At 41.6% G+C, this 27,767-nt stretch overlaps 1 protein-coding gene across 1 annotated transcript in view; it reads left to right on the top strand.

Annotated features, from left to right (window-relative positions):
- Positions 1-27,767, top strand: part of sspo (SCO-spondin) — a 111,037-nt gene that overhangs the window by 11,558 nt on the left and 71,712 nt on the right. Inside the window, 49 exon segments of the mRNA XM_086160954.1 lie at positions 309-465; positions 1,563-1,815; positions 1,909-2,050; positions 2,123-2,264; positions 5,535-5,707; positions 5,907-6,125; positions 6,208-6,373; positions 6,802-7,060; positions 8,024-8,219; positions 8,439-8,533; positions 8,906-9,162; positions 9,243-9,377; positions 9,714-9,916; positions 10,389-10,516; positions 11,284-11,393; positions 11,503-11,652; positions 12,065-12,158; positions 12,279-12,488; positions 13,084-13,289; positions 13,437-13,551; positions 13,977-14,098; positions 14,412-14,588; positions 14,655-14,888; positions 15,446-15,568; positions 15,691-15,782; positions 15,944-16,175; positions 16,705-16,857; positions 17,237-17,374; positions 17,758-17,940; positions 18,018-18,168; positions 18,790-18,949; positions 19,418-19,466; positions 19,859-19,963; positions 20,061-20,188; positions 20,476-20,596; positions 20,742-20,869; positions 20,941-21,082; positions 21,547-21,745; positions 21,867-22,019; positions 23,833-23,896; positions 24,120-24,141; positions 24,946-25,066; positions 25,202-25,415; positions 25,497-25,638; positions 25,722-25,898; positions 26,001-26,174; positions 26,424-26,525; positions 26,626-26,781; positions 27,610-27,759. Coding sequence (XP_086017080.1) covers positions 309-465; positions 1,563-1,815; positions 1,909-2,050; positions 2,123-2,264; positions 5,535-5,707; positions 5,907-6,125; positions 6,208-6,373; positions 6,802-7,060; positions 8,024-8,219; positions 8,439-8,533; positions 8,906-9,162; positions 9,243-9,377; positions 9,714-9,916; positions 10,389-10,516; positions 11,284-11,393; positions 11,503-11,652; positions 12,065-12,158; positions 12,279-12,488; positions 13,084-13,289; positions 13,437-13,551; positions 13,977-14,098; positions 14,412-14,588; positions 14,655-14,888; positions 15,446-15,568; positions 15,691-15,782; positions 15,944-16,175; positions 16,705-16,857; positions 17,237-17,374; positions 17,758-17,940; positions 18,018-18,168; positions 18,790-18,949; positions 19,418-19,466; positions 19,859-19,963; positions 20,061-20,188; positions 20,476-20,596; positions 20,742-20,869; positions 20,941-21,082; positions 21,547-21,745; positions 21,867-22,019; positions 23,833-23,896; positions 24,120-24,141; positions 24,946-25,066; positions 25,202-25,415; positions 25,497-25,638; positions 25,722-25,898; positions 26,001-26,174; positions 26,424-26,525; positions 26,626-26,781; positions 27,610-27,759 — 7,522 coding nt within the window.

Genomic DNA, 27,767 nt, shown 5'->3' with positions numbered 1-27,767 from the left:
ATTAATCCCTGTGGGGAAATGCATTCTCTGCAATAACCTATCATAGATGAACCATGAGCAGTACGCATGCCATCAACCAGCACCAAGGGAGTAGTTATTGGTTCAGTGTCCTGCTCAACAACATCTTGACACACTAGGAGGAGCCGGGAATCAAACCAGGAATGTTCGGTTCCACAGAAGATTGCTCTAACTCCTGTGCCACGCCGCCCTGTATATATCCGTTACCATGGACATGTTTTTGTAATTAATTAATTAGAACTGCCAAAGGCTTGAAACCCAGAAACTTTTTTTTCCCTTATGACTTTTAGTTGGACCCAGCTGCTTACATGGACACATGCCTGTACCTCTTCTGTAGCCTCCCAGCGGGAGAGAGGGAGGTAGCGGTGTGTGACACCTTGGCGAGCTACGCCCGCGAATGCGCCCAGCAGCATGTGATCATAATGTGGAGAACAGCCACCCTCTGTGGTAAGGATACCTGTTGGGGGTTGACACCAAGCATTTTAATGGTTTGTCAGAAATAATTTCCTCTTGGAAGTAATGAAAAGAAAAAGCAAAGCACTGACGTGTAAGGCTGGGTGAAAATGGCATCAGACAAACAAATAAACAAATGTATCTCCATGGAGAAAGCTGAAGTAAAAAAGTTACCAGATCTTTCAAACCACTTTTCCTGTGAAAAACATTTTGTTATGAAATCCTTTTTTTTTTTTCTCAGTAGTCCAGTTTAGAATAAAAAAAAAAATGAATTGAATATTGTTGCTCTAAAATTATTTTTGGATTGGAATAACCTGATAAGTAAGGTATTTTGTTATCAAATGTATATGTGGTTCTACAAAAATTGTTCATTGTACATTGTACTTGCAGAGTAAATCTTGCGTAGACTGGTTTAACCTCTAACCTAAATTCACAATTTACATTGAACATTAAGTTCCTGTGTTTTCTGTCATCCATTCAAATGTGATTTTGTAAGACAAATGTATATGGGAAAAGATTTTTTTGTGAATTTATTCAACAGCATTTTAAGCATTTTAGTTGTAACATGTAAATTGTCGTCGGGCTTTAGACTTCAGATACCGACCTGTTGGCACCCATTTCTCGCCATTTTTTGACAAACCTGGAGAGCCTTCTATTTCGGTTACAGCATCAGTGGAGGGACATGTTTTTCATTTAAAATAGAAAGATGTGGAAAATACATACCCCCCCTTTTAACTAGGTTAAGTTAAAAAAAAAGATACAGATGTTGATGTTGACACAACACTCCAGGTATGTTGAAAAATTACGAGAAAGGGGTCTCTAATCCGTGGGTATGTGATGCTAAGGGAACTTTCAGAATTTGTCGGGAATTAGTCTGACATACCCTCTGCATTTTAATGTCAGTACTACATTATATATACACATTACATGACCGTAAAATAAAATAGCAAAGCAAGATGAAATAACACATGGATATAAATAATTAGACATTTTCAAATATAAATATGTTGTCCCCCAAGTCTTGTTACAACTCCATCCTTCTCTCTCTCTCAGTTGCTCATCTTTTTTTTTCTCACTTCTTTGGCCCCAAGGTCGTACCTGTCCCAGAGGTCAGGTCTTTTCAGACTGTGTGTCCTCTTGCCCCCCGAGCTGCGCATCTCCCCAGCCTCCTGGGCCTGTGGCGTCGGTGGGCCAGTGCAGAGAGGATTGCGTTGGGGGTTGCGAATGTCTGCCGGGCCTCTACCTTCACCGGGGAGTCTGTCTCAAGAGGGATGACTGTCCCTGCTTCCATCGCAGGCAGACCTACAAATCAGGAGATAGCATACAGCAGAGCTGCAACACCTGGTGAGGGGGAGGGGTGTTTGAATTTAAATTGTACTATGAACGATTCTATTCATGCCTCTCTGGCTGTATCTGTTCTATTCCCGCTGTTTCCAGTGTGTGCAGAGCAGGCCAGTGGCAATGTAGCGGAGAAAAGTGTGCTGCCCAGTGCATGCTAATGGGCTCCCTGCAAGTAACCACCTTCGACAAAAAGAGATACTCTCTCCAGGCGGGACAGTGTCCCTTCACTGCTACAGAGGTGAGGCTTATGAGTAACTTGTGTGAAGCGGCAGTTAAGAGTCCGAGTTCTCATGCATACTTTGATTTTAAGGACTTTGTGGACAGAAAGTTGTCTGTCAGAGTGCATTGTGGGGAGTGTGACGCCCAGAGGGGAGGCGGCGCAGGAAGGCTGGGTTGTGTCAGAGAGATGTCAGTCACAGCGTTCCGCACTACAGTCACCATCACAGACATCGGTGAGTTGGTTATTTTCACCGAGGATATATGAATATGTAAATAGATACTATGCTTTTTATGTCTGGGAAGGCTCTGACAGTACATTATCTGTACCACTTATGCTGGACTGGGTTGCCCGGGCCTATTCCAACTGTTATTGGGCGAGAGGCGGGGTACAACCTAGACTGGTCGCAAGTCAATTACAGCAGCACATAAAGAGACAAACACCCATTCAATCTATATCTATTTGCGAAAGCTTATAGTCAGGGTCTGGCTAGAATCAAGTTATGGTGCTACAGGCCTACTCTACTGACTATCTCATGTGGCTCTCCTCTTATTCCTTCTACTACTTCCAAGAAGAGTTATACATTTTATTACAATTCTTAAAACTCAAGGACACTTTTCAATAGACAACTGTGGATAAACAAACATACATATTAAGCAACGCATATAGATGAAACAGCAGTGGATAAAATCTACATAAAATTGAAAATGAAAAACAGTGCAGAGGCAGTGAGGGGGAGTTGAGAAGTTTGAACAGGTGAGTTTTGAGTCTGGATTTGGAGATTTGAATAATAGAATAATAGATGTCAGCTGTCAGAGTTCCAGAGTTCAGGAGAAGAGGGGCTGAACACTCTGTTTCATGGTTCTAGGTCAGGGGTGTCAAACATATGGCCCGCGGGCCGGAACCGGCCCGCAAGGGGATTCGACCAGGCCCACAGGATAATTTGAAAGTGAAAAAATGCATAAAAGACAAGGATTTATTTTTTTTAATTAAGTGCAATTCGAGAATTTTCCGCTGGGAGGCGCACTATTTTGGTCAGAGCAGACGACAATCCGCATCACTGACACGGACCAATCAGCAGACGTCATCAATGCACCACCTGCTGTTATCAAAACAGAGAAAAGAAGTTAAAAAGTGTAGAATTTTCAAAGAAAAATTGACTACGTCAACCTTTGTGCTTAGCGTGTTTGCAACAAGTTTCAGTGTTTTAGGAATATAATATACGGCGCCGCTACGAGACTCATCAGAGCAAAAAATATGACAAGCTTGTAAAGAAACTGAGAAGAGATAAGATCAACGAATTGCTGGCGGGTCTGAGGAAACAGTGGTCCACTTTCACCCATAGCCGAGAAATCAGTGAAGCAACGGTAAAAGCCAGCTAGCTAATTGCTAGCGAATATGTGCAACTTAAAGTTAAGTCACCAGCTTCACTACAAACTAGTATGATGGAATTCTTCTGTTCATGCAACTCCATACATTTTCAGTGTGTATTGTATGAGTATGCATGTTTCATGGATGAAGATTACACATTTACAGGACAGGTGAATACTCCAATCCTTACACATTTAATAGCACCCTTTTTAGTTTGGAGGGTGTAGGCAGGGATTCAATTTAGATTTTATATGCACATGTGTAAATGGTTCAAAAATCCCTTTCTTTATAAGTCTCATTTAATCTTAAAGTGCATTACTATATTTTTCAATACCAATTATTTGTTAAAGTTTTGTGCCTTTGTACGATCAGTGGGATCACATGATTGCAATGCATACATGTGAATGATAGAAGTAAATTGCACTTTTGTCTAAGGATATATGAGGTTTTTCATGAAATGTTTTGTAAAAGGATTGGTCATTAAATTCCAAGATTTTCTAATGTCCTTGTACTTCTTTACACCAAAACAGAGGAAAGACATGATATTTTGGTTATTTATTGTTGAGTATGCTATTATTTTAATGGTCTGGCCCACTTGACATCTACCTAGGCCATATGTGGCCCGCGATGAGAAATGAGTTTGACACCCCTGTTCTAGGTCCTAGATGTCTAAACATTGTCTGACATTTGCTTTGAAAATATAACCAGCTTGGTTTTGAAGGCTCTGACGTTTGGTTGCATTTCATGCACAAACCAGTTTTTCCCTTGTAGCTTCACATCCAGCTCATTCATGTGTGTCAATATGTCCACAGTAAAGGCTAAATCACAGAGCCAATCTGTGTCATGTAGCTGTTCTCAAGTGGCTCCAAAAATGAAATGATCTCCTGTTTGAGCGCCCACATTCATTTACCCAATCATTCAATCGTTTACATCAAGTATGAATTCTGCACCAATCTTTGGCGGGCCGGATAAAAAAAGACCAACGGGCCGGATGTGGCCCCCGGGCCGCAGCTTGCCCACCCTGTTCTAGGAGGATCCAAAGGAATGGGCTGGAGTGCTGATATGGAGGGGGGTCACACAAATAAGGACGGGTTTAAGATACAAAGAAGGAGTTAAAATTCAAGACATTGTCAAATAATGGAGCTATTAAAGTATTATATCACCACAATCTTGTAGGTGTTAGCACTGCTGTTGTTACTGGTATGAGACTGTTTGTGGCCGTCCCTCCCAAACCAAATCCAACCCTTATACCATCCCTATCAAACTCTTGCTTTCTATTCCTCTCCTTCTCTCTCACTCTCTCTCTCTGGCAACCATTTTAGACAGTAGACCGCCCACATTTAGCCCTGATCTGTCCAGAGTATCTGCATGGCGAAGGGCAGTTTTCACCACTTTCGCCAAGTGCTTTCTTGTGGCGGCGTGTTGGGTTTCTTTAAATCATTTTACAGAAACCCCAAGCCAGACCTGGTCCAGACCCACTTTTAATTTAAAGTGTCATTATTAGATTCCATTAAAAGTTTAAAGTTTTTAATGTAAAGTGTCATGAGACAACTGTCCTGTGATTTGTGCTTTGAATAAAATTTGATTGTGAGGAAACCAGAGAACCTGGAGGAAAAACATGCAACCTAAGTGGTAAAGCACTCATCATTTGAGGTGTGTCTTTGGTTTAGCTACCCATGGAGAGTTTAGCTATAGAAGCACCGAAGGTCTATCCTGCACTTAGTGTAAGCAGGTGTTGCCGGAATTGAAGGGACTGGTTTCATCCCCTGAGATGGCGTTTAAATGGGACTTACTTAGATCAGGTCATTTAAAACTCCTGTCACAGGATGATTCATCTGAGTCACATGAGGTAAAAGGGGGGAAGTGGTTGCCAATCTGTCCATCTAAGCACCGAGCAAAAGGTGGATACTATATTCAAGCTCAAGAGGAGATGATTCCTTGTGCATCCTTTACTCAAATGCCCCTTGATGAGGGTTTCCTCACTTCACCCACTGGAGTCATACCAACCACAAGCAAATGGAAAATACACAATTTGCACAGTATGTTTAAGAATTGGGATTTCGGTTTTGTTGTTGTTGTTGTTATGTATTTGATTTTTTTTTTAAACTACTTTTAATGGCTCCATTTCATGCAGGCTCAGTGACACTGAATGGCCAGAGAAAGGTGTTGCCTGTAGTGACAGCTGATCTGGCTGTGCGGAGGGCTTCCTCTTCCTTTCTCCTCGTCCAGACTTTCGGCGCTCAAGTGCTTTGGCACTTAGACGGACCCCTTGTCATCATTACCCTGCAGCCCCACTTTGCAAACAAAGCAAGTTGAAGCTTCTAAAATAAAGCTAGATAAAAGCCAGAAATTACTTTATATAGCACAGTTCTTATTTTGCTGATGAAGTGTTTAAATTAAATCCAATTTATTATATTTTGAGAATGCACATTTCTCCCCGATATTAGGTTGCAGCAATGACTGTTGAGTTACAAAATTATGTTTTAACATTTATCTTATGTTCAAGGTGCATGGGCTGTGCGGAACCCTGAACTGGAACCAACACGATGACTTCACAACCCCAGAGGGAGATGTGGAGAACAGCGTGCCATCCTTTGCTGGAAAGTTCATCACAGAACACTGTGCTCTACCTGGAGGAGACCCCGTAGACCCCTGCACCACCTACACCCAGAGGAGACAGTATGCAGACACCGTGTGCTCCGTCATCCACAGCCCGGTATTCCAGGTTAGTGTGTGTCCAATGACCTCATCCTGTCCACAGACACACACACACACACACACATAACACTTCCCCTCATGCCCTCCAGGCATGTCATGATGTGGTGGAGAGGGAACCCTATTTCCGCCTCTGCCTCTCCGAGGTCTGCGGCTGCGCTCCACAGAAGACCTGCCATTGCACTGTGCTCACTGCGTATGCCCGGCACTGTGCACAGGAGGGGGTAACAACTCGTTGGCGCAACCACACCTTCTGCTGTGAGTGAGGAAATCATTAGCTAATCCTTTTAAAAGATGGTTTGCAGATATATCTCAATGAAATAAAATTAACATATTTGGGTCCGCTCCAGTGATATAATAGAAGCTGGTGATCATCTGCTGTGACCTCCATTTTTGAACTGACCTGTTTTAGGGAGTACTTCACTTTGTTAAACAAAACTAAGGACATTATCATTATAAAAAAAGCACAGCTCTGTTGAGGAACAGCCACAAAATATTTTTTTATAAAAACTATGACACTAATAAGTTTTAATGGTTCATGATGTCCTCAGTCATTCGAGCGTGAAATGAAACTTGGAGATATGGGAAGACTATGAGATCACTTGTGGTCACAGAGAAGGCGCAAGCGATTACATCTTTTTTTTTTTTTTTCTTTTCACCTTACTTGACCCAATCCTGTCTCCCAGCTGTCCAGTGTTCGGGAGGCCAGGTGTATCAGGAGTGTGGTCGTGCTTGCGGGAGCTCATGCTCCGACCTGCAGCAGGTCTGGAGCTGCGACAACGACGGTGCAGTTGGCACCAAGATGTGTGTGCCCGGGTGTCAGTGTCCACCGGGCCTGGTGCAAGACCACTTAGGTCAGTGTGTGCCTCGCACAATGTGCCCGTGTGTTCAAGAAGACACGATCTTTTCACCCGGAGATGTGGTTCAAAACAGCTGTAACACATGGTATGTCATCACCTCATATTTAATAGAGCTACATTTACATGATGCATGTATATACGCTTCATATAATATTATTTTGTTTAGTCCTTGCTGACTCACGGTGCCCCAATTTTAGGTCGGTTAAACATTAATCTGTGCATTCATTAACCTGACACCAGCAGACGTAGCCCTCTCAGAATGAAGGCAACATATAGGAGGACAATCAGATCAATCTCTAACTGAGCCAGTGGACCAGATGATAGCTTTAACAGTGCATCATAAAAATGGCCCTTTGAATGTCCATCTGAGTGCCGCTTTTTATCGTACGTTAGTTTGTGATAAAGAGTCACTGAGACAGCATGATTTCAGCTGAGTGCAGCAGCTTTACTGTAATTATTCAGTGACACCTTCCTCTATTTTATAAGCTGATGGAATTCTGCTGATCAAGTCTTTGAAACTATCACTTTTACTTGGAAAATTGAATGGTCATCGTTAGTTTACATTATTCTTTTTCAAGAAAAGTCCCTTGACATTTCCCTTTGCGACTCAACACCACCATCATCTACACGCTGTGTTGGATTGTTTGAATCACACTGAATTGTTTGCTGCTGAAAAGTCCTCTGTTTCCAAGAAATAAAGAACCATGATGTTCCAAGAAGTCTGTACACCGTCATGCAGGTTTTCCAGTGGTGTAAGAGCTCTGATGAAATCACCCTATGTCCCTGCAAACTTCTACAGGATAGGTTGATTTCATTGCATCTTTTCACCACATGACGGCAGTGATCATCACTCTCTCTGAAGTAATCCAGTACTGACGTAATCAATATTGTACGCTCAAGAATGTATTTTTGACAGCTTATTTACTGTATTTCTCTCTGATTGCGTGCATTGTCATCAGTCAAATCTTTCGGGTGAAGTGAATCCCCAGCCTTTACATGAGCATTGCCGCAACTTGGATTTCATTATATCTATTTCCTTCACTGACAGTGTTTGTAAGGGTGGGCAGTTTGAGTGCACCCAGGACCGCTGCGAGGAGTTCAGCAAGTGCCCCGGTTCTCTGGTCTACTCTCCACGCTCCTGCCTCCTCACCTGCTCCAGCTTGGATCATGCAGGTCGACAGCAAGGCTCCAGTTGCAGAGACCCGCTTTCTGGCTGCGTCTGCCCTAATGAGACAGTGCTGCTTGTAAGTCCAAATTCAAATACGCTTTAAGCATTTTAATGTAGATAAGTGTAGATAAGCATTTTCTTTCTTTGAGGGAAATGTTACATCCCCTTTGGCTGGAGTATGGTTGTATAGGTTTTTAGAAAACTTAGAACAAATGTGTTGTATTGCAAAGTATTGTATGTATTTGTTGATTAATGTCTCGAATATATGTATAACAGATATGTTTGTGTCCATCAGGGAGATCGTTGTGTTCCGCCGGACGAGTGTCCATGTCACCATAATGGCCGCCTGTTCTACACCAATGACACCATTGTAAAAGACTGCAACACATGGTAAACATGCCTACTCAACTATAGTTGTCTTATCTGCAAAAAAAAAACAACTTTAAAAATTCCACATTTGTACGTCCAAAGTATTTCCAAGATATGCTGAAATGTAAGGTGTGCTTTACTGAAAGTACCATTCTTATGCATTTAAGTTCCATTACAACTTCTCATCATCCAGATGATTTTGTTTATTTTTTTGTCAGATCATTTCTTGAATCATAATTTTTCAATGTAATTGAATTTTTGAATTTGAAAGTTATAACTATTATTGTTTTTCTCTGGATGCTGAATGAATACATTTTTTATCTTGGTATATACTGCAGGTCATGTGACCTTTGACCCTGCAGCATGTTAACCAAAGTGGCTGTCTTTGTGTAGTGTGTGTAAAGAGCATCACTGGCACTGCACCCAGTCCACCTGTGCCGGGATATGCCTAGCGACGGGAGACCCGCACTACGTGACATTTGACGGAAGGTACTTCTCTTTCCTGGGTGACTGCCAGTATGTGCTGGCCAGGGAGACGAGCGGATTGTTCAGCGTTACGGCAGAGAATGTTCCTTGTGGGAGCACAGGTGTCACCTGTACAAAGTCGGTCTCCCTCACTCTGGGGAACACCATTATCCATCTGCTGAGAGGTAGGATGAGGGATGTGTTGGGGTCTGACTGAGGCCCCTGAGCGAAGTTGCACAGATGTTGAAAGATTTCTGTAATGCAGGTAAAGCTGTGACAGTCAACGGGATGCCAGTTGCTCTCCCAAAGTCCTACAGTGGCAGCGGTCTGACTTTAGAAAGAGTTGGTCTGTTCGTCGCCCTTTCTTCCCAACTCGGGGTCACTCTGCTGTGGGATGGGGGTAGGACGCACAAACGCACACACACTAACACAAACACACATTACACATGTTTTGTGTTTGGGTTTATATGAGAGTAGCTCATATAAAAATGAGCTTTGACTTTATATGGCCAACGTGTGGCTCAACTGAAGCCGTGCTCATCAATAAACACTTATGCCATGTCACAGATAATGGGCCCATTGGGCAAGAAACGCAGTTTCCTTCCAGAAATGCAATGTTAGGGCAAGTTGGGCTCAAAGATAAATCAATTTGGGGGGTCAATGGCCAACACAACTCTGTACTTTCTATTTACTTATTAGCTTCAATTTTTTTTTACGTTGCCTTAATTTTGCACAGGTATGCGAGTGTATGTGCGTCTAGCAGCGCACCTGCGGGGCAGGGTGGGGGGCTTGTGCGGTAATTTCGATGGCGACACAGAGAACGACTTCACCACACGGCAGGGTATCATCGAGTCCACTCCTGAGTTGTTTGGGAATTCCTGGAAGGTCAGTCCCTCCTGCCCTGATGTAGCAGACCAGGACCTGAGAGAACCCTGTGCCGTAAGTTTAATCCGGACACTCACAACTATCATACTCGGATGGTTTATTATGTTTATTGCCTGAACAGCAACATTCCAAAGGCGGTAGAAGGTCATGGTGTAAATGATGATATAATAAATCTTTTTACAAACTTTATACAAGCTGCCTACTTTGTGATGAACCGGGGGCTCAGGGGTGAGGTGAGGCTCACTGTTGCCCCACCTCAAGTTTCAGCTCTCGATATGATTGGGAAATATGCAAATTCAGCGAATTTTACTTAATGCATTTATAACACAGATCAGTGGACAAATATTAACATTTTTTCATGCTATTAATATTGTTTTTTTATTTTCCATGATGACAAGTGAGGCTCTGCCCCCCCCTGCCTCCCCTGACCGCACGCCACTGGCGCAGTTGTTGCTGATAAAGACAAACCACCATCTTTGTCAGACACACAAGAAGAAAAAAATCCCTCTTTCTTGGTCTTTCTTAGATAAATCCACACAGATTGACTTGGGCCAGGAAGAAATGTGGCATTTTGACACAGGAGATGTTCGGCATGTGCCACTCCGAGGTGCCCTTCCAGAAGTATTATGACTGGTGTGTCTTTGATGCTTGTGGGTGAGTATAAGAATAAGAATAAGAACAACTTTATTTATCTCGAAGGAAATTGTTGAGTATACTCATAGGTGTGGATTGACCGTCACCCTCAGCGCTTCAATCAAATCTCTTCTATTGAATGTCACTAGGGAAACTGAAATTTAAAAACTATTGATTAAGGCAGTACTGTGGCTCAGTGATTAACGCTTCTGCTTCTTGCACCAAGGAGCTCCCTGGTTTGATTCTGATAGGATGCCTTATTGGGTGGAATTTGCATCTTTTCCCCGGCCTCTGTGACGGTTTTCTCCGGGTTCTTTGGTTTCCTCAAACAGTGCAAAAACATGCAGGAGGTTCATTGGAGACCCTCGGACATGTGAATGGTTGTATGTACCTGTATGTAGCTGAATGTGTTCCCCACTTCTCGCCCAGTGGCAGCGAGTGGGGATAGACTCCCCACAGCCCTGAATGCAGGATAAGCAGGATAAATAATACTTGAATGAACAAATTAAATATGATCTACTGGCCTAATATACAGTCATTCTTCCAGTGATACACTTTATCTCACTTTGTCTCTCCCTTGTAAAGCGTCTTTGAGTATCATGAAAAGCGCCGTAGAAGACCTATGTATTATTATCATTATTATGTCTAACACCACGATGCTGGTGGCAACACCCTCTGAGGTTCAGTAAGCCACCAAAAAAAAAGAAAAATATATATACATATTTGGATACAACCTTCTGAGTCTTTGTGTTACTCTGATTTCTCAAAAAAAAATAAAAAAAAATTAGCTGTGACTCTGGTGGGGACTGCGAGTGTCTCTGTACTGCAATTGCCACCTATGCCGAGGAATGTAACCGCAGAGGAGTCTACGTCCGCTGGAGGTCCCAGGAGCTCTGCCGTAAGTGTAATGCCAGTACGTGCGCAAACATGTGTGCGCTTACAAACACACGCAGAAATTTTTGTTGCAATTTCTTCTATTTCTTCCTCTGCCTCTCACCTCCCTGCAGCTCTCCAGTGTGAGAACGGGTTAGTGTACAGTCCTTGCGGTCCGGCCTGCTCACCCACCTGTCCCACTGTGCAGACGAGTCCACACTCCCAGTGTGACACCCTTTCCTGCGTGGAGGGTTGCTTTTGCCCCAATGGCACAGTAAGGCACGGTAAGTCATAAGATTTTTCCCCGCTGTCTTTATCACAACTACATTATTTTTCTTCCCCAGGACTTTTCAGCATCATGTAGAAAAAAAATTTGAATTTCTCTAATGGAGATCAATGAAGTATTATCTTATCTCACCCACCGAAAATGTCTCAAGTTCATAGCTTCAATTTAAGATGATGATATACATCACACCCACTGTAACTGTATAATGAAACAATTTTCTCTGAGGGAATACTCATCATACTGAATTATATTTCTCAAATAGTGCTATTTTCACTCGTACTGCTCCAAGGACAATGGAGTTCTGGATACCTTAAGGTTCAACATCCTGGGGTGCCGATGTCTTTCTATTAAAAAAAAACAAGATTCTTGATTTTCATGTGGTTATAGAATCTGAACTTCCTGCTCAACAGGTGACAGCTGTGTAGTTTCCATCGATTGTCCATGTGAATGGGAGGGCTCGATGTTTCCGACTCACACTGTAATAACTCGGCAATGTCAGAACTGGTTAGTTATCCATTAATTTTGGTACAAGATTTTTTTTTTTTTAATGAAAATATATAAAAAAAAAAAAAAAACCCACACACATTTAAAGAAATTTTCAACCAGTTGCCCTTGTGTGTCCAGTTCTTGCGAGGATGGTTTGTGGTTATGTGAGGGCACGGCCTGCCCGCCTCCCTCCCCTCCCTGCCTGGACTCAGAGTTCTCCTGTGCTGGAGGGCGCTGCATCCCCTCACAGTGGGTGTGTGACAACGAGGATGACTGCGGCGATGGTTCCGATGAGATCTGCCCCTTCACCTGCTCCCCGGACCAGTTCCGCTGTTCCAGCACGCCGAGGTGAATACGTACCTGCTCTTAGCATTTTATGGTGTAATTCAACCAAAAATGAGTGCCATCTTCATGATACTTGTTCCAGTGCGGAGAGGAGGATGATACATTTTCGAAAGCATAACAGAAAACGATGATAAAAAAGTATAAGCACACTAAAAGCAAATTAAATGTACATCTATACTGCTGGCCTTACGCATCCCGTGTGCTTGAGTTCCCCAGCCTATGGAGTTTCTTTAAAAAAAAAAATGACACCATTATAATTGGCAAAATGTTCAATATTGAAATACTGTATTCATAAGTTATTTTTAAGAAAACTGCAATAACTGCGAAGTATTCCTCTGATGATTGGTATATCAAGGATATGGGAAGGACATATTTATGTCTGGACATATTTGCAAGGGATGGTTCTGTGACTGAGGGAAGGTAAAAAAAATGAATCTCACACGAGCCCATACGTAACATCTAATAAAAATATCAAATGGCCATGTTGTTCTCAAGCCCAAAGAGAGCAGTAACAAAATCTCGTATGAAAGTTGCATGTACTTAAAACTATTGTTGTGATTGCTGACATAAAAAATTCGACTTATCGGTGGTCCAACAGAGGGGCGTGTTTGGATCTTGCTCTGCTATGTGATGGACACCCAGACTGTGCTGACCGGTCAGATGAGGAATTCTGTGGTCCGGCCACCCCTGTGCCCCTCTGCCCACCTGGAGAATTTCAGTGCGCCAACGGAAAATGTCTTCCAGCTAACCGCGTTTGTGATGGACGACTAGACTGTGGGTTTGCTGATGGCTCTGATGAGCAAGGTACCTCCACCAGCAACAAACATTTTTTTAATAAAAATGCAATCTTATGCACTCTCAGAAGTCGAGATGTAAGCATAGGCTCTTGAGTGTGGAATCCTCCTGGCTGTTTTTGTTGAATCCTGCATTCTGTGGGGTGAACTATGCCAGACTGTGGTGTTGTGTGCGGTCAAGAGGAATTCCTGTGTGCTGGAGGACGCTGCATCCTCTACCTCCATCGCTGTGATGGACATGATGACTGCGGGGACCTCAGTGATGAGAGAGGGTGAGACGCAGAGCTGGCTGACCAATCAGGCGATGTAGGCAAATTCAGAGGGCCTCCAGGGGGCACCAATAAAAAAGGAAAAAAAAAATAGTCAATAAAACTATGATAAAACTAGATACTCTTAAAAAGGAAAAACTCACGGCCAGTTTATGCTGGTACAAAATAAGCCCCCCTCCCACTCCATCTTGCAGCTGATCTGTGCCTGGGTTATTGAAGGATATTTATATTGTATTTCAGATTTTTTCTGATTTATATATAATTTTTTAAGCATATCAATAGACTGACATGATATCATATGAATTAAAGACAGTCGTAAGAACAATCCTGTTCAGTTTTTTTTATAAGTAAATCATTAGTAAAATTGCCAAAAATGCTGCGCAAATGGTGCTTTTGTGAGAATGACTCATTCTGTGGCCTGTTTCCAGGTGTGTGTGTGCACCAGGAGAGTTTCAATGCCCCGGGGACCAGTGTGTGCCTGCTGTCAAGGTGTGTGACGGACACAAAGATTGCCCTTCCGGAACTGATGAAATTGTCTGTCCAAGTAAAGGTACGACACAGACACAGTTTGTTGGTACTAGAAGGTATGGATGGTATACATTAACACATGTTCCCAAAATCAGACACAAATCCTTCCCGTATGATCCTTCCTGTATGCTGATGATTACCACTACTATTACTACTAATAAGAATAATTCATTGTTGCAGCTGTTATTATTAATAACAATAACAATTTTCTACTATTATTATTGCTGTTACTCTTGTCATATTATTATTATCATTATTATGATGATGTACATTAGAAATAGTAGTAGTAGTTGTAGTATTTAATTTTTTTTATTTAATTTTATTTTTTCCAAAAGTGACTTGTGGGCCTGAGCAGCTGGCCTGTGCTGACGGGACATGCGTTGATGCTGCTAAATTGTGCGATGGAACAAGAGACTGTCCAGCTGGAGAGGATGAAAACACAACCAGATGCTTCACGGTCACCATCAACCCATCCCTTTCACCTGCCACCCCCACAGCCTCCACCTCCCCAGGTAATGGAAGGCACCATTCAGAGCTTCCTTAACCGTTTCTGTTGTCTCACAAGTGTGTCTTTCCAGCTTGCAGGTCCAATGAGTTTGCTTGTGCCACCGGGGGGCAGTGTGTGCCTCGGGCCTGGCACTGCGATGGGGAGACCGACTGTTTTGACGGGAGTGATGAAGAGCGGTGTCCCTCGGCTTGTGGCCCCGGCCAGGTGCCCTGCCTCAGTGGGAGCCAGTGTGTGCTCTATCAGCAGCTTTGTGATGGGACCCCAAACTGTATGGATGCTTCGGATGAGAGCATTGACAACTGTGGTGAGTTGCAAGTGTCACAGTGCAAAACAACATTGTTGCAGGAAACCCTTGATTCCTGTTATGTAGACAGAATTGAGCATTTAATAACTTGTCAATAACTCTGACAAAAACAACAAAAACAAGACAAAAGCTTTAAAAGAAAAAAAGACTAAATATATATTCTTCATTTAAAATGAGTGAAAGGGATTGAGGTTTTCTGTGTATGTGAGTGTACAGGTGTGTCTAGTAGTGATTCATCTATCATCCACATTATTGTTTACACAGTGACTTATGTGTATGAGCAATATGCTGATACAAGTATTTAACATTTAAAAGAAAATGTCTGAAATGTATTTTTCAATCTGATATTTCACTTGAAAAAAATATTGATATTTAATATTATTGTTAATGTCCATGTTCAGTGGAGGTTTTATTGGATGTTTGTGGAATTGAAACTGCTATAACATTTCCTGAGATTCTTTTTTTACCCCAATATATGAACAACAACATTGAACACCAGTTGTCAGCGATGCAAAATAGTCTGAATGTATCCATACCATAATTTTCATGTTTGCTAGGCTCCAACATAATACCTCCTTGCCCGGGCAGCTTCTCATGTGACAGTCGTACATGTGTGAACATTTCAAAGGTGTGTAACGGCATACCGGACTGTCCTCGGGGTGATGATGAGCTGGTGTGCGGTAAGGCTTTTTTTTAAGATACACATAAACCCACAGAAATTGGCAGATACTGAATGTTGGGATCTCCTCCAAGTTTTAATCTTTTTAACTCATGTACTTTTTCTGTGTTGCTGCACATACAGATAAACATGTGTCACCTGCAGCCCCTGGTGGTAGGAACACCACCTGTCCAGAATTTACCTGTATGGATGGATCCTGTATACTCTTCAACTTGGTACGGGATGATTTATTTTTCTTCCAAAAAACAGAAATACAAGAACTAGAAACACAGCTACAGATGCAAAACAATGTTATTCTTTTAACTAAAATAAGTGTAAATGGTTACTTTTGTGTTAACTGATGAATCTTGTTCACTAAACCTGGCCTCCTGCCTAGGTGTGCAATGGTGTGGCAGACTGTCACGAATCTTTATTGGCCCCGCCTGAGAGTGCCACAGATGAGCAGGGCTGCAGGAGCTGGAGCTCCTGGGGTCCCTGGAGTCAATGCAGTGCCTCCTGCGGTACAGGCTCCATGAGCCGAAGAAGGTCCTGCCCTCCGGGAGACCCCCTGCATCATTGCCTGGGTTCTGATGTACAGAGGCAGCAGTGCTTCAATACCACCTGCCCAGGTATGGAGATGGTTGTTGTTTCCTGGCAAGCATGGCAATTAAAGTGATATGATCTTCCTCCTCTTGGCGAAAGGAATCCCGGTTCCAAGAGGGGATCTTTCTGTTCGCAATGTGTTTTCCTCCAGTTTCCTTCCACAGTCCAAAAACTTCATGCTGTAGGTCCTTTGGAGGATTTTTATCCCATCTGTCCCGTACCACAGGATAGGTGGAATAAAATACTTGAATGTTTGTCTTCATTCATTTTTCTCCTACTACTATCCCTCCTCTTTATAAACCACTTATAGGACAAACTGCTCAATAAATATATAATAAAAATAACAATAATAAAAATTATTATTATTGTTGTCATTATTGTTGGTGTTGCTAAATTTTAATTGTTCCGTTTTTGTTTTTGAAAAGTGTTATACACTTTGTTGTTGGAATATGTTATAAAATGTGAAAGTAACTCTCATGAGTGATGTGTAAAATCAAATGTGTTTGATTGAATGTATGCGTGTGTGCACGTGTGTTACCGCCCTTTCCTGCTCAGTGGATGGTCAATGGTTGCCGTGGGTGAGCTGGTCAAACTGCTCCAGCGACTGTGGAGGAGTGCAGATCAGACATAGAGGCTGCGTCCCTCCTCAATCAGGGGGCCGTGACTGTTCTCAACTACTTGGATCCCCCAGCGGGGCCTTGGAGATGAGTAAGATCGGATGTCTGAAAAAAAAAAAAGATATTCTATAAAACTCGGATTAGAGACGGAAACAAAAAGCATGATGATGATGATGAGGATGATGATAAGAATAAGAATAAGAATAAGAACAACTTTATTTATCCCAAAGGAAATTGTTGTGCCAGAGTTTCAAGTAAAACATAACAATAATAGATAACAGTAGGAAGGAGGGAGAATAAGAAATACAATAAGATATAAAGTGTCAAAGTTAAGGCTATCAAGTGTTTTAAGGTCTTAATGATGATGATGATGATTATTATCATTATTATCATTAGTAATAGTAGTAGTAGTAGTGGTATCCATCCATCCATATGCTGCCTCATTTCTTTCCTACATTGTTCCGCTCCAGAGCCGTGTCCTGGTGATGGATGTCCAAACATCACCTGTCCCGACGGCCTGGTGAGACACAGCTGTACTTCCTGCCCAGTGTCCTGCGCCCATGTCAGCAGCGGGACAACCTGCGATCCCACAGCACCTTGTTTCTCAGGTCACTCAACACTGAATTTTCAGATTACAATGAAAGTTTCAATTGGTTGTGATGCTGAAATTGAAATGTCATCTAAAAATCACCGGGAAATGACCATCTCAAGTAACTGACCCAAACATGTATAAGAAATTAACACCAAAAAACAAACAAAAAAAAAAAACACCATTGCAAATATTCTAAATGTTAAAAAAATTAACTAAAAATTTGCAAATATAAACTTTAAAAGTGGAAATAACAGCTACAAATGATGGGTATTAAGAGGATGGGTCAGAAAAAAAATTCAGTTTAAACCACGTATAGGTGTAATGTGGCTCAAAATTTAGAATTCTCTTTTAAGTTTTAAAATTTCTGAATTTTTGAATTTTTTTTTTCATTTTCCTCAGGTTGCTGGTGTCCAGAAGGGTATGTCATGAGCCAGACACAGCAGTGTGTGTTACCAGAGGATTGTATATGTGAGGTTGCTGGTGTGAGCTACTGGCCAGGCCAACAGATGAAGATGAACTGCGAGATCTGTGTTTGTGAGAGAGGCAGACCTCAGAGATGTCAACCCAATCCGGACTGTGCCGGTAAGTCGGAGACATAAATTTTAGTGATTTCTTTTTATTTGAACCCAAATACCCTTTGATATCCATACTTTCTGCAGTGCATTGTGGATGGTCCTCTTGGTCCGAGTGGGGGGAGTGTTTAGGCCCCTGTGGAGTCCAGAGTGTCCAGTGGTCATTCCGCAGCCCAAACAACCCCACCAAAAATGGAGATGGGAGAACGTGCAGGGGTATCTACCGGAAAGCACGACGGTAGATAATCAATTAGTTTCTTGCATAACACCTTCTGTCCTCTGAGATCGATAATAAATATCCTGTACAACAAACTCAGATAAAACACATAATTTCTAAGCTGTGTTTTTTTCTCCAGCAAGATAGTATTGCAAAAAAAAAAAAGGTTTTGTTTTGGTTTTGGTTTTGGTTTGGTTTTCATTTTTGGTTTTGCTTTAAGTTTTGGTTTTGGTTTTGGTTATGTGGGTTTTTTTGGTATTTGTTTTGTTTTTGTCTGAAATCCTCAAAAAACCTTAAAAAGATAAATTCCTCAAATATGGAAAAGGTAATAAGCAAAAAAGGGTGATTTAAATAACTGACTGCCCACCAAGGTAATGATTTGAATAGAATACAGTCACTTTTTGGCAGTCACTTTTATCCTAAGCAACTAATAATGGAAATGCTGGGGATTGAACCCAGGACCTCACACATACAAAGCATGCACTCTGCCAATGAGCTACACATGAACAGAGGATCAGTGTGATAAAGTAATTCTAAAGTTGACTCAGATGTAAGATTAAGTGAGGTCTCAAATTTATAAGTGTCACTAATCTAGCCCTATATCTACACTATTGTTCATTCTCCACGCATTTGCAACCTCAGCTGTCAGACGGAGCCCTGTGCGGACTGTGAGTACCATGGACAGCCCCACACTGTAGGTGAGAGATGGAAAACAGGCCAATGTCAGCTTTGTCACTGCCTACCCAACCTCACAGTGCAGTGTGCCCCCTACTGCCCCTATGAGGTCACTGGATGCCCACAGGTAAGGGATAAACACAGTGAGTCACATACCTGTCAGCAGAAAATGTAAGAAATATATACAGGACTGTCTCAGAAAATTAGGATATTGTCATAAAGTTCCATATCTTCTGTAATGCAATTAAAATAACGAAAATTACTTTTTCATGATATTGTAATATTTTGAGATAGGATTTTTGAGTTTTCTCAAGATGTAAGCCATAATCAGCAATATCAAAATAATTAAAGGCTTGCAATATTTCTGTTGATTTGTAATGAATCCAGAATGTATGACATTTTTGTTTTTCTAATTGCATTACAGATGATAAAGAACTTTATCACAATATTCAAATTTTCTGAGACAGTCCTGTACAGTTACTGCACATTTGCCTGCCAGTCACATAAATACACATATATATTTAACATTTTATCTAATGCTTATCGTAATGAACACTTTCCTCACACCTTGCTAACAGTCTCTTTGTATGTGCAGAGCCAAAGTCTGGTGCCTGGGGAGGGGGATGGTTGTTGCTACTGCCGAGGTAAAGAAAGTAAATTAATTAACTGTGAATGACTGGTTCAACTGTGAATGTTTTGATGATTTCATAAAACGTAAATAAACGGGACACTATATGGATGATAATTATGGTCAGTTTGTCATTTTGGAGAGTAGAGGTCACATAGAGGTCTATGCTCATCCAAGCACATTGGTTTTATATTAGATTTTTCAAAATGAAATTTCAAATTTTAGTCTGACACAGGCATAGGTGCTTATGATTTTTTAATATTTTAATTTGATTGTTAATGATTCTGCTTAGATTTATCAGTTATTGCCCAACAATTTTCATGTGCAGGTGTGTTATTATACTGTTGTAAATACAACCCTCTGCTGTTCTTAATACACCCTTCCGCTACTCATCTTTACATGAAAAAGCCAATGAAAGCATTGTGACAGTTGCTCCTTCCACCGTGACCCCCAAGCCAGGAGAGAGCACCACAGCCCCGGTTCCCACAGTCCCCACATATCCACTTCCTCCTGGTGGTCTGTTCTTATTATTCATTTTCTGTGCGCTGTATGTTGAAATGCTTTTTTTTTTGTCTTTTTGTTATTTAGCACTTCTATGTGTCTTCCTCAGATGACTGTTGGTCTCCTCTGGGTGTTCAGTATCTGCCCCCTTCTAGTTTTGATGCCTCGTCTCAGCAGAGTGGTCACCCCCCTGATGCAGCTCGTCTTCATGGCGTGGACCCCCACAGGGACCTGCAGGTAGACTCCCACCAGTGGTTTATATAACACAAGATATTGTTAAACTAATTTACATGCGATCTGATCAGATTTTTCAGAGGTGTTTGTGATAATCATTTGAAAGTTCTGATCACATTTAGTTCATTTGATTCTATATAAGGACATGTGGGATGGGGCTCAGGTGGGTGGAAGGAGTACTATTTGTTTTGGGAAAATAGGCCTTTCTCTTTTGTTTATTCGGTCTCATTCGTGGTCCTTGGTCTGTAGATATTATACTTTTTGTACTTCACTGAACCAAATATCTGCAGGGCTGGAGCCCTGAACCCGATGTGTATAAGGACCTGCCACAGCGGCGCCCTGAGCCCCTCGGCAGCAACATGGAAAGCCCCTACATACAAATCGACCTTCTGAGGTCCTATAACATCACTGGTATGACATTTCATCGGTCCTTTTTTGTTCAAGTTTGGTTTCAAAACTGTTAAAATGTGGAACCAAGACGGTTGAGTCGGCTGCATTTCAATCGTGAATTACTTCTCATTCACCTTGTTTGTTCCTGTTCTATGGCCCCATCCAGGCATGCTAACCCAGGGTGGCGGCGTGTTTGGAACATATGTGTCTAGTTTCTACCTTCAGTTCAGCCAGGATGGAAAACAGTGGCACACTTACAAAGAGCTTGTTACTGATGCCAGGCCCAGAGCAAAGGTCTGATTGGCAACTTTACATGACAAAGCATCCAAATGTGTCAAATTAATCCATGGCTGTTCTCCCTCTAGGTTTTCCTTGGTAACCATGATGATGGAGGGGTGGCTGAAGTTAGACTAGACAGGATGGTGTCAGCTCGATTTATCCGCCTGCTACCTCACGACTTTCACAACGGCATCTACCTGCGCCTCGAGGTCATGGGCTGTGGAGATGGTCTGTAGACAGTTCATTGCTTCTTTATTGATGTTTAAAAACAGCAGATGTTAAATAAATGATGTGCATATTATGAACTACTTTTAGCCTCTGCATAGATTGAGGAGAGTACTGCTGTCCTAAATACTGGATCATAGCTTTCAATACTTTAAATATGACGTAATTCAACTTTTCAATTGAGCGAAAGATGGATACTGTATGGTTGATGTTTAAGGGCTCAGGTCTCTTAAACAACTGAAAAAAATGAGAGAAATATAGAAATTCTTTGAAAAATCTGTTACTTTTTCATTTCATTAGATTTGACAAGTTTGCTATATAATATATCGTTTCAACATGTAATATAGGAAAATGCATTTACATTCCCAGAACAGATCCAGTGACGTGATTGAATACTTGAAAAGCAATACTTATATATGACTGATCTCTCTGGAAAACCAGTGAAAAGAAGTCCTCTCCTCCCCCAGGTGATCACTGGTCAACCACCACTCCTCTCTCCTCAATCACTCAAGTAGGTGGCTGCAGAGAACGCGAGTTCCGGTGTAAAAATGGCCATTGTGTGGCAGGAGGCCCATCGGGGGTCGTCTGTGATGGGATTGACGATTGTGGTGACGGATCAGATGAGATGAACTGTGGTGCGTGACAAAAAAAAGGCACATGTTTAATGTGTCCATTATTACTTAAAAAAATCTTCCCTGTCTTGTGTTTCAATCCCGAAACCATACATTAAAATAATGGCCGTTCTCACCCGATTTACTGTAGGCACAGGGCCTTCCCCCACAGCCAGACCGCTCAGGTGCCTCAATGGGCAGTATGCCTGCCCGCCACCGGGAGGCTGTATTGATGCAGGGAAGCGTTGCGATGGGATACCTCACTGTCCCAGAGGAGAGGATGAGAGCAGCTGCCACCAGCATGAAAATATGACCACCCAGGCAGACACGTAAGGAGTAATGTCAATTCCAAATCAGTAGGAGCAGTTCTGAAGCTTAAAGGTTTCATTTGTGAGTTTCTGTGTGATACATCATTTTATTTTCTTTGTTTCCTTTCAACCCTCTCCCATTTCATCATATTTTCTGCATCCTTTTCTCTCACACCAGCTAACTTCCTCACACCTTCCCGCCCTCTTTCACCACATCCATAAATCTCTTCTGTCTTCCTTTAGGCCTCCTGCACAGTTCTGACCTCAGCATCAATTGGCTGTGCATGCCAAGACCATCTCAGTATGTCTGTCTTCAAAACATCTAACATGATGGACTCTTTCTAAATCATATCAATCATAGTTACGCTCTGAAAAATGTTAAAAACATCTTTTCTGTAATACTTCTTGAGTTGCTTCCTGTCTTTTCCTCACTGCTCCTGTATCTATAAACCATGCAGCACCGCTGTCCTCACCACTGTCTTGTAAACCTTTCCTGTCATTCTTGCTGATACTCTTATTGTGTATCACACCTGAAACTTTTCTCTACCCATTCCATCCAGCATTCATGTGTTTCTTCACTTCTTTTCCACGCTCACTATTGATCTGGACTGTTGATCCGAGGTCTTTATCTCCACACCCTTATGCCTCGCTTTTCCATTTGGATCCCTCTCATTCTCACACATGTACTGTATTCTGTCATGTTATGACTAACCTTCATTCCTCTCCTTTTCAGGTCATATTTCCACCTCTCCAGATTTTCCTCCACCTGCTTGCCTGTTTCTGATCACTATGTTATCTACAAACATGAAAGTCCATGGTGATTCCTGTCTTACCTCATCTGCCAGCCTGTCCATTGCCATGCATCCTGCCCTTGAATCATCATGTTATAATTTCCATTTCTGAATGAAATAATCATTCAATTATGTAAAACCAATTTCATCAAGGGCAGTAAATATTCAATATGCTCCATCATACATGTCAGTATATATCACTCAATAAACCACTTCTAGAATATTCATTTCCTGAAGGATAAAGCAATAAAATACAATCATGCATTTGTTCTACTTTGATATTACCAGAATTCAATGCAAAACAGCACATGACCTGTTCATTTAATTGATAGATTAACACAGAGCTATATCTTGTGAGAAATGCAGAAATATGTGCTCTGATATATCATATAAAATGTTTTCTTGACGCCTTCCATTATGATTCAAGCAAAATATTTGGCTCTGGCATTCTTAAGTTTTTTTGAATTTGTTGAGCTGTATTTCACCCGATTCAAGCAGACAACTTGGCTTGCATATTTTGTATCTGTGTATTCAAATAATCCTCTTTCCCCTCTGACTCTGGAAAACCCTTTTGCCACAGGATTTATGACCTTTGACCTGTTCATTGTTTATGTGTACAGGAACGCAGAGGATGCCTCTGTCTACAGGCTTTGTCACAGAGCTTAAGTCTGATTTTCTGTTATTTGGTCCTCTTCATATAAGGTTGCTGTAAAAGACAACAAATATATATATATATATATATATATATTGGACAGCGATAAGAGCAGTATGGCTAAAGACTGAATATAATTCAGTAGGAAAAATTCATGCCATAGATGAATCCAATGGGTAAAGACGGTTCAGAAGCAGGCTGTATAATCTTATAGACGTAACTGTGGTTTGAGATGGGGAGTGGGCAGGAAACTTAAAACCAGGGTCATTAATTGTCTTTTTTTTTTGAGCGTCATCAAAAAGTATTACCTCCTTGTGCAAAGAAAAAAAAAATCATTTTCATTGTCTTGAATAAACAAACAAATGATTATTTGTTCGATGATTCTTTACAGACCGCACACACCAACCCCTGTTCCGATAAGGACTCCGTCCATGGCTGCTGTTACTCATCCTGCTGTAACACCCACTGTAAGTGAATAAAGAGTATATGATTTGTTATAGTTTGATTTCAAATTTGAGAATGATGCAGTAAATACCTTAAAATAACCAGATTGTAGTCATAAGTGCTGGGTTATTTCCCTAAAGGGCAGAACTGGAGAATTAAATCCTAGATACGTTTGTGTCTCGGAAGGTGATTGCCAATATGAATATTTTATGTCCTTTTTCATTGTATGTACAGAGAGGTGGCCCAGGATATCAGGGTGAGTGTTTGATTCAAACTACATTTTTAAATATATATTGTGTGTGTGTGTGTGTGTGTGTGTGTGTGTGTGTGTGTGTGTGTGTGTGTGTGTGTGTGTGGGTGTGTGTGTGTAAGGGATGTGTACACAATTTTCGACATTTCAAATTTTAATGCTGGGCACGGCTCACTAAAGAAACAAGATGAATAAATAACTAAAAAAATAAAATCATAGTTTGTTGCTTGCTTACCCTGTCTCATAAGGGAGAGGAAGCTACAGAGATCGATGAGTTTTCCATCACAGCTTTTATTCATGACCCCGTTCAGTGATCACAGCAGGAAGTCCAAATGGATTTTGCAAATACTGATGAAACTGAAACTGAAAGTCAATGATGTAAATGTCTCCCAAATGGAAACAGAGCTAATACGCTCTTTTTACACGGGCAAAATTGACACATTTCAATTTTAGTGTTTTGCTGTAAGGTTTCATTCTCACTTGATTTTCATCTGCTTGTAAATATCACAGTTTTACAACTGTGTGCTAATTAGCATATAGCAAATGTAGCCATTTGGTAACAAAACTCTGATTCTCTGAAAGCGAAGATTGAGACGAAGTCTGGTGTAAGTAGGGAAAAAGCCCTTTTTTTCACAAAAATTGATTACATTGAAAATAAGTAATTTAATTACATTAAATTTGATTTGATTGAATAATTTATTTATTTGAAAGTTAAAGTCTAAGAAACAGAATGTGTCAGAACTATTACAAAAAGTTCAAGGAAGTTAAATAAACAAAACAACCTGTCGATGGATTGCTTGTATGTTGCAGGCATTTGCTCATTTCCTCTGGGTCTAGAGGACGGGAGGATTCATTATGGGCAGTTGACCTCATCCTCTCATCGAGGGAATAACCCTGCTGATGCTGGACGACTAAACATCATTCCCAATGTGTGAGTATGTGCTTGCTGTTTGTGCTTGCAAACACACATTCCAAATATCTTCACATCATGTGACACTTTATGTTATTGAAATTGGTATGGTTGAGTATGTGCTCCGGATAAATGATCACTATGTGCTATTTGCAGTCAGGTTATGGAACCCGGATGGAGTCCGCTGCCTTCAGACCCCCAGCCCTACTTTCAAGTAGATTTCCTCGAACCCATGTGGGTATCAGGATTAGTGACCCAAGGCAGTGAGCGCACGTGGGGTTACCTAACCAAATACCGCCTAGCCTTCGCTCTGCACAGCAGCCTTTTCACAAACTATACAGAAGACGGCAGACCCGCGGGTATGCCGAAGGTACTAAAACCAATCAAGTTTATGCTTTTCCTTGTGTGTATGAAATCATCATATTTGATGGCAATCCCTGTTGTTGTGCAGGTGTTTGGGGTGCGGATGGTCAGCACGACCCCTGTGACCCAGTGGTTGGGTCGGTTGGTCAGAGCTCGCTACCTGCGCATCATCCCAGTGGAATTCAGACACACTTTCTTCCTGCGTGTTGAGATCCTTGGCTGTAGGGGTGGTGAGGGCTCATATTTTACTTTCCCGTCTTAGCTATGGCATGGCTTATACAATTTCAAAATGAAATTCTTCCTGGTTGTGCAGATGAGCTCATGACGCCAAGTAGTGTGACCAAGTCTCCCCCCGATGGTGGTAAAGTGACAGTGCATCACTGTAAACCGGGCCAGTTTGTATGCCTGCACACTGACCAGTGTGTGTCTGCATCTGTGGTTTGCGATGGCCGACAAGACTGTAAAGACAGCTCGGACGAGCTTGACTGCGGTGAGTGCGACTAGATAATATAACAGACATATTTGTGGTTGATTGTTCCTTCGAGTCATAGCATTCCTCTGAAAATGATGTTAGGTGCGGCTCCGACAGGAGGCTTCCCAGGGCTTCAGAACCAGACCAGCTCCTCAGGGAGACCAGGATTCCATGGCGAGAGCACAACCAGTTCCCCAGGCCTCCATACCACCAAGTTCCAAGGTGGTGTTCCCGGTGTAGCAACACCAGAGGGAACAAGTCGCCCTGGATATCAGAAAACCACCTCAGACACTGGTATTGCTAACCATACAGTAGAGGATGTCAAATTTAAAGTGTATTTTGTGTGTGCATACATGTGTGTGGTTGTGTGTAATCCTTAAAATTCATAAAATTATGAATTTGATCATTGTTTGAATCTTGCCTTTGACCTTCTTACCAGCAAGGAGCACATGTTTTTATGACATTAACCACTTTCTAGTTTTTATTTTGTGTCGTACAATCAGGAAGTATTTATTTGTTCATTTTTGTGTCTCAAAAAATCAGACCATTTGTCAACCACACCCTCAGTCCACGCAGGAGGTCAGCCTGGCCTGCATCTCACCACCCCTCCCTATCCTGGAAGGCCTGGGCTGCAAACAACAAGGGGTCAGATATGCAACTCTATTGGCAGTTTTTTTTTCTAATCAGGCTGCATAGGTCCTTTAACATTTTAACACCTTTGTTCCCCTTTTGTTAACATTCACAGCACCGTGGATTTACACAACCCCTCATGATGATGGCTTACCCAGAGTGCTCTGTGTCGAAGGCCAGTTTGCGTGTCGGTCATTTGGCTGCGTTGAATTGGCACAGGTGTGTGATGGCAGACGGGACTGTTTGGACGGATCTGATGAGGACCGCTGTGGTATGTATAATGGAATGGGGTGCCTTCTCAAGCGATTTAAAAAAATTGGATTTATATCAAATATAAAACAAAAGCGTAATTATTATGATGAGGCTGTTACAGATAATAAATAAAAAACTACTACCACTACTACAGCTACTACTACTACTACTACAGCTACTACTACTACTACCAATAATAATAATAATAATAATAATAATAATAATAATAATAATAATAATAATAATAATAATAATAATAATAATAATAATAATAATAATAATGGTCTGGTGGCACAGTGGTTAGCTATTCCCCTTCAATGCAAGTATGACCCTGGTTCAATTCCCACAGTGGGCCTTTCTGTGTGGAGTTTGAAAGTTCTCACTGTGTGTTTCCTCCAACAACCTAAAAACATGCATCAGGGTTATTGAAATAAATTGGAAAAATTGGATGTGTGAATGAGAGAGAGAGAATGGTGTTTTTTCTCGATATGTGGCCCTGCAATCCACTTGCTTCAGCCCCTTGGTGATCCCAACAACAGTCGGAGTAGGCTCCAGTAAGAAGATGGGGGGATGGATAGATGAGCGCATATTTATTCATTTTTGATTACTTAATTTAGTATCTGTAAATATTCAAAAATCAAAAAAAGCAGAAAGTGCAATGGAAAACAGTCATTCTAGTTTTGCTGTAGTTAAATTGCATATTGCATTCGGAAAATATTGTCTCTTATAAAATCCCTGCTGGCAGGCTCGAATGAACACAATGTCCATTTACAAATGGACCGATAATAATGTTGTGAGTATATTAAATATTATTGCATGAATTATATTTTCCCTCATATCTCATAAGGCTCCACCACCAAACCGGCAGTGACGTTGTCCCGGCCCAGTCCTTGCTCTCCCAAGCAGTTCTCCTGCGGGAGCGGGGAATGCGTGCACCTGGACCGCAGGTGTGACCTGGAGACAGACTGCTTGGACGGCTCTGATGAGAAAGACTGCGGTGAGGCG

Source organism: Fistularia commersonii, chromosome 15 (genome assembly GCF_037954325.1).
Source record: "Fistularia commersonii isolate RoL2024-O1a breed Wild chromosome 15, RoL_Fcom_v1.0, whole genome shotgun sequence".
NCBI lineage: Eukaryota > Metazoa > Chordata > Actinopteri > Syngnathiformes > Fistulariidae > Fistularia > Fistularia commersonii.
The sequence above is the reverse complement of the archived record's forward strand: the minus strand, read 5'-3'. Positions and strand labels throughout refer to the sequence as shown.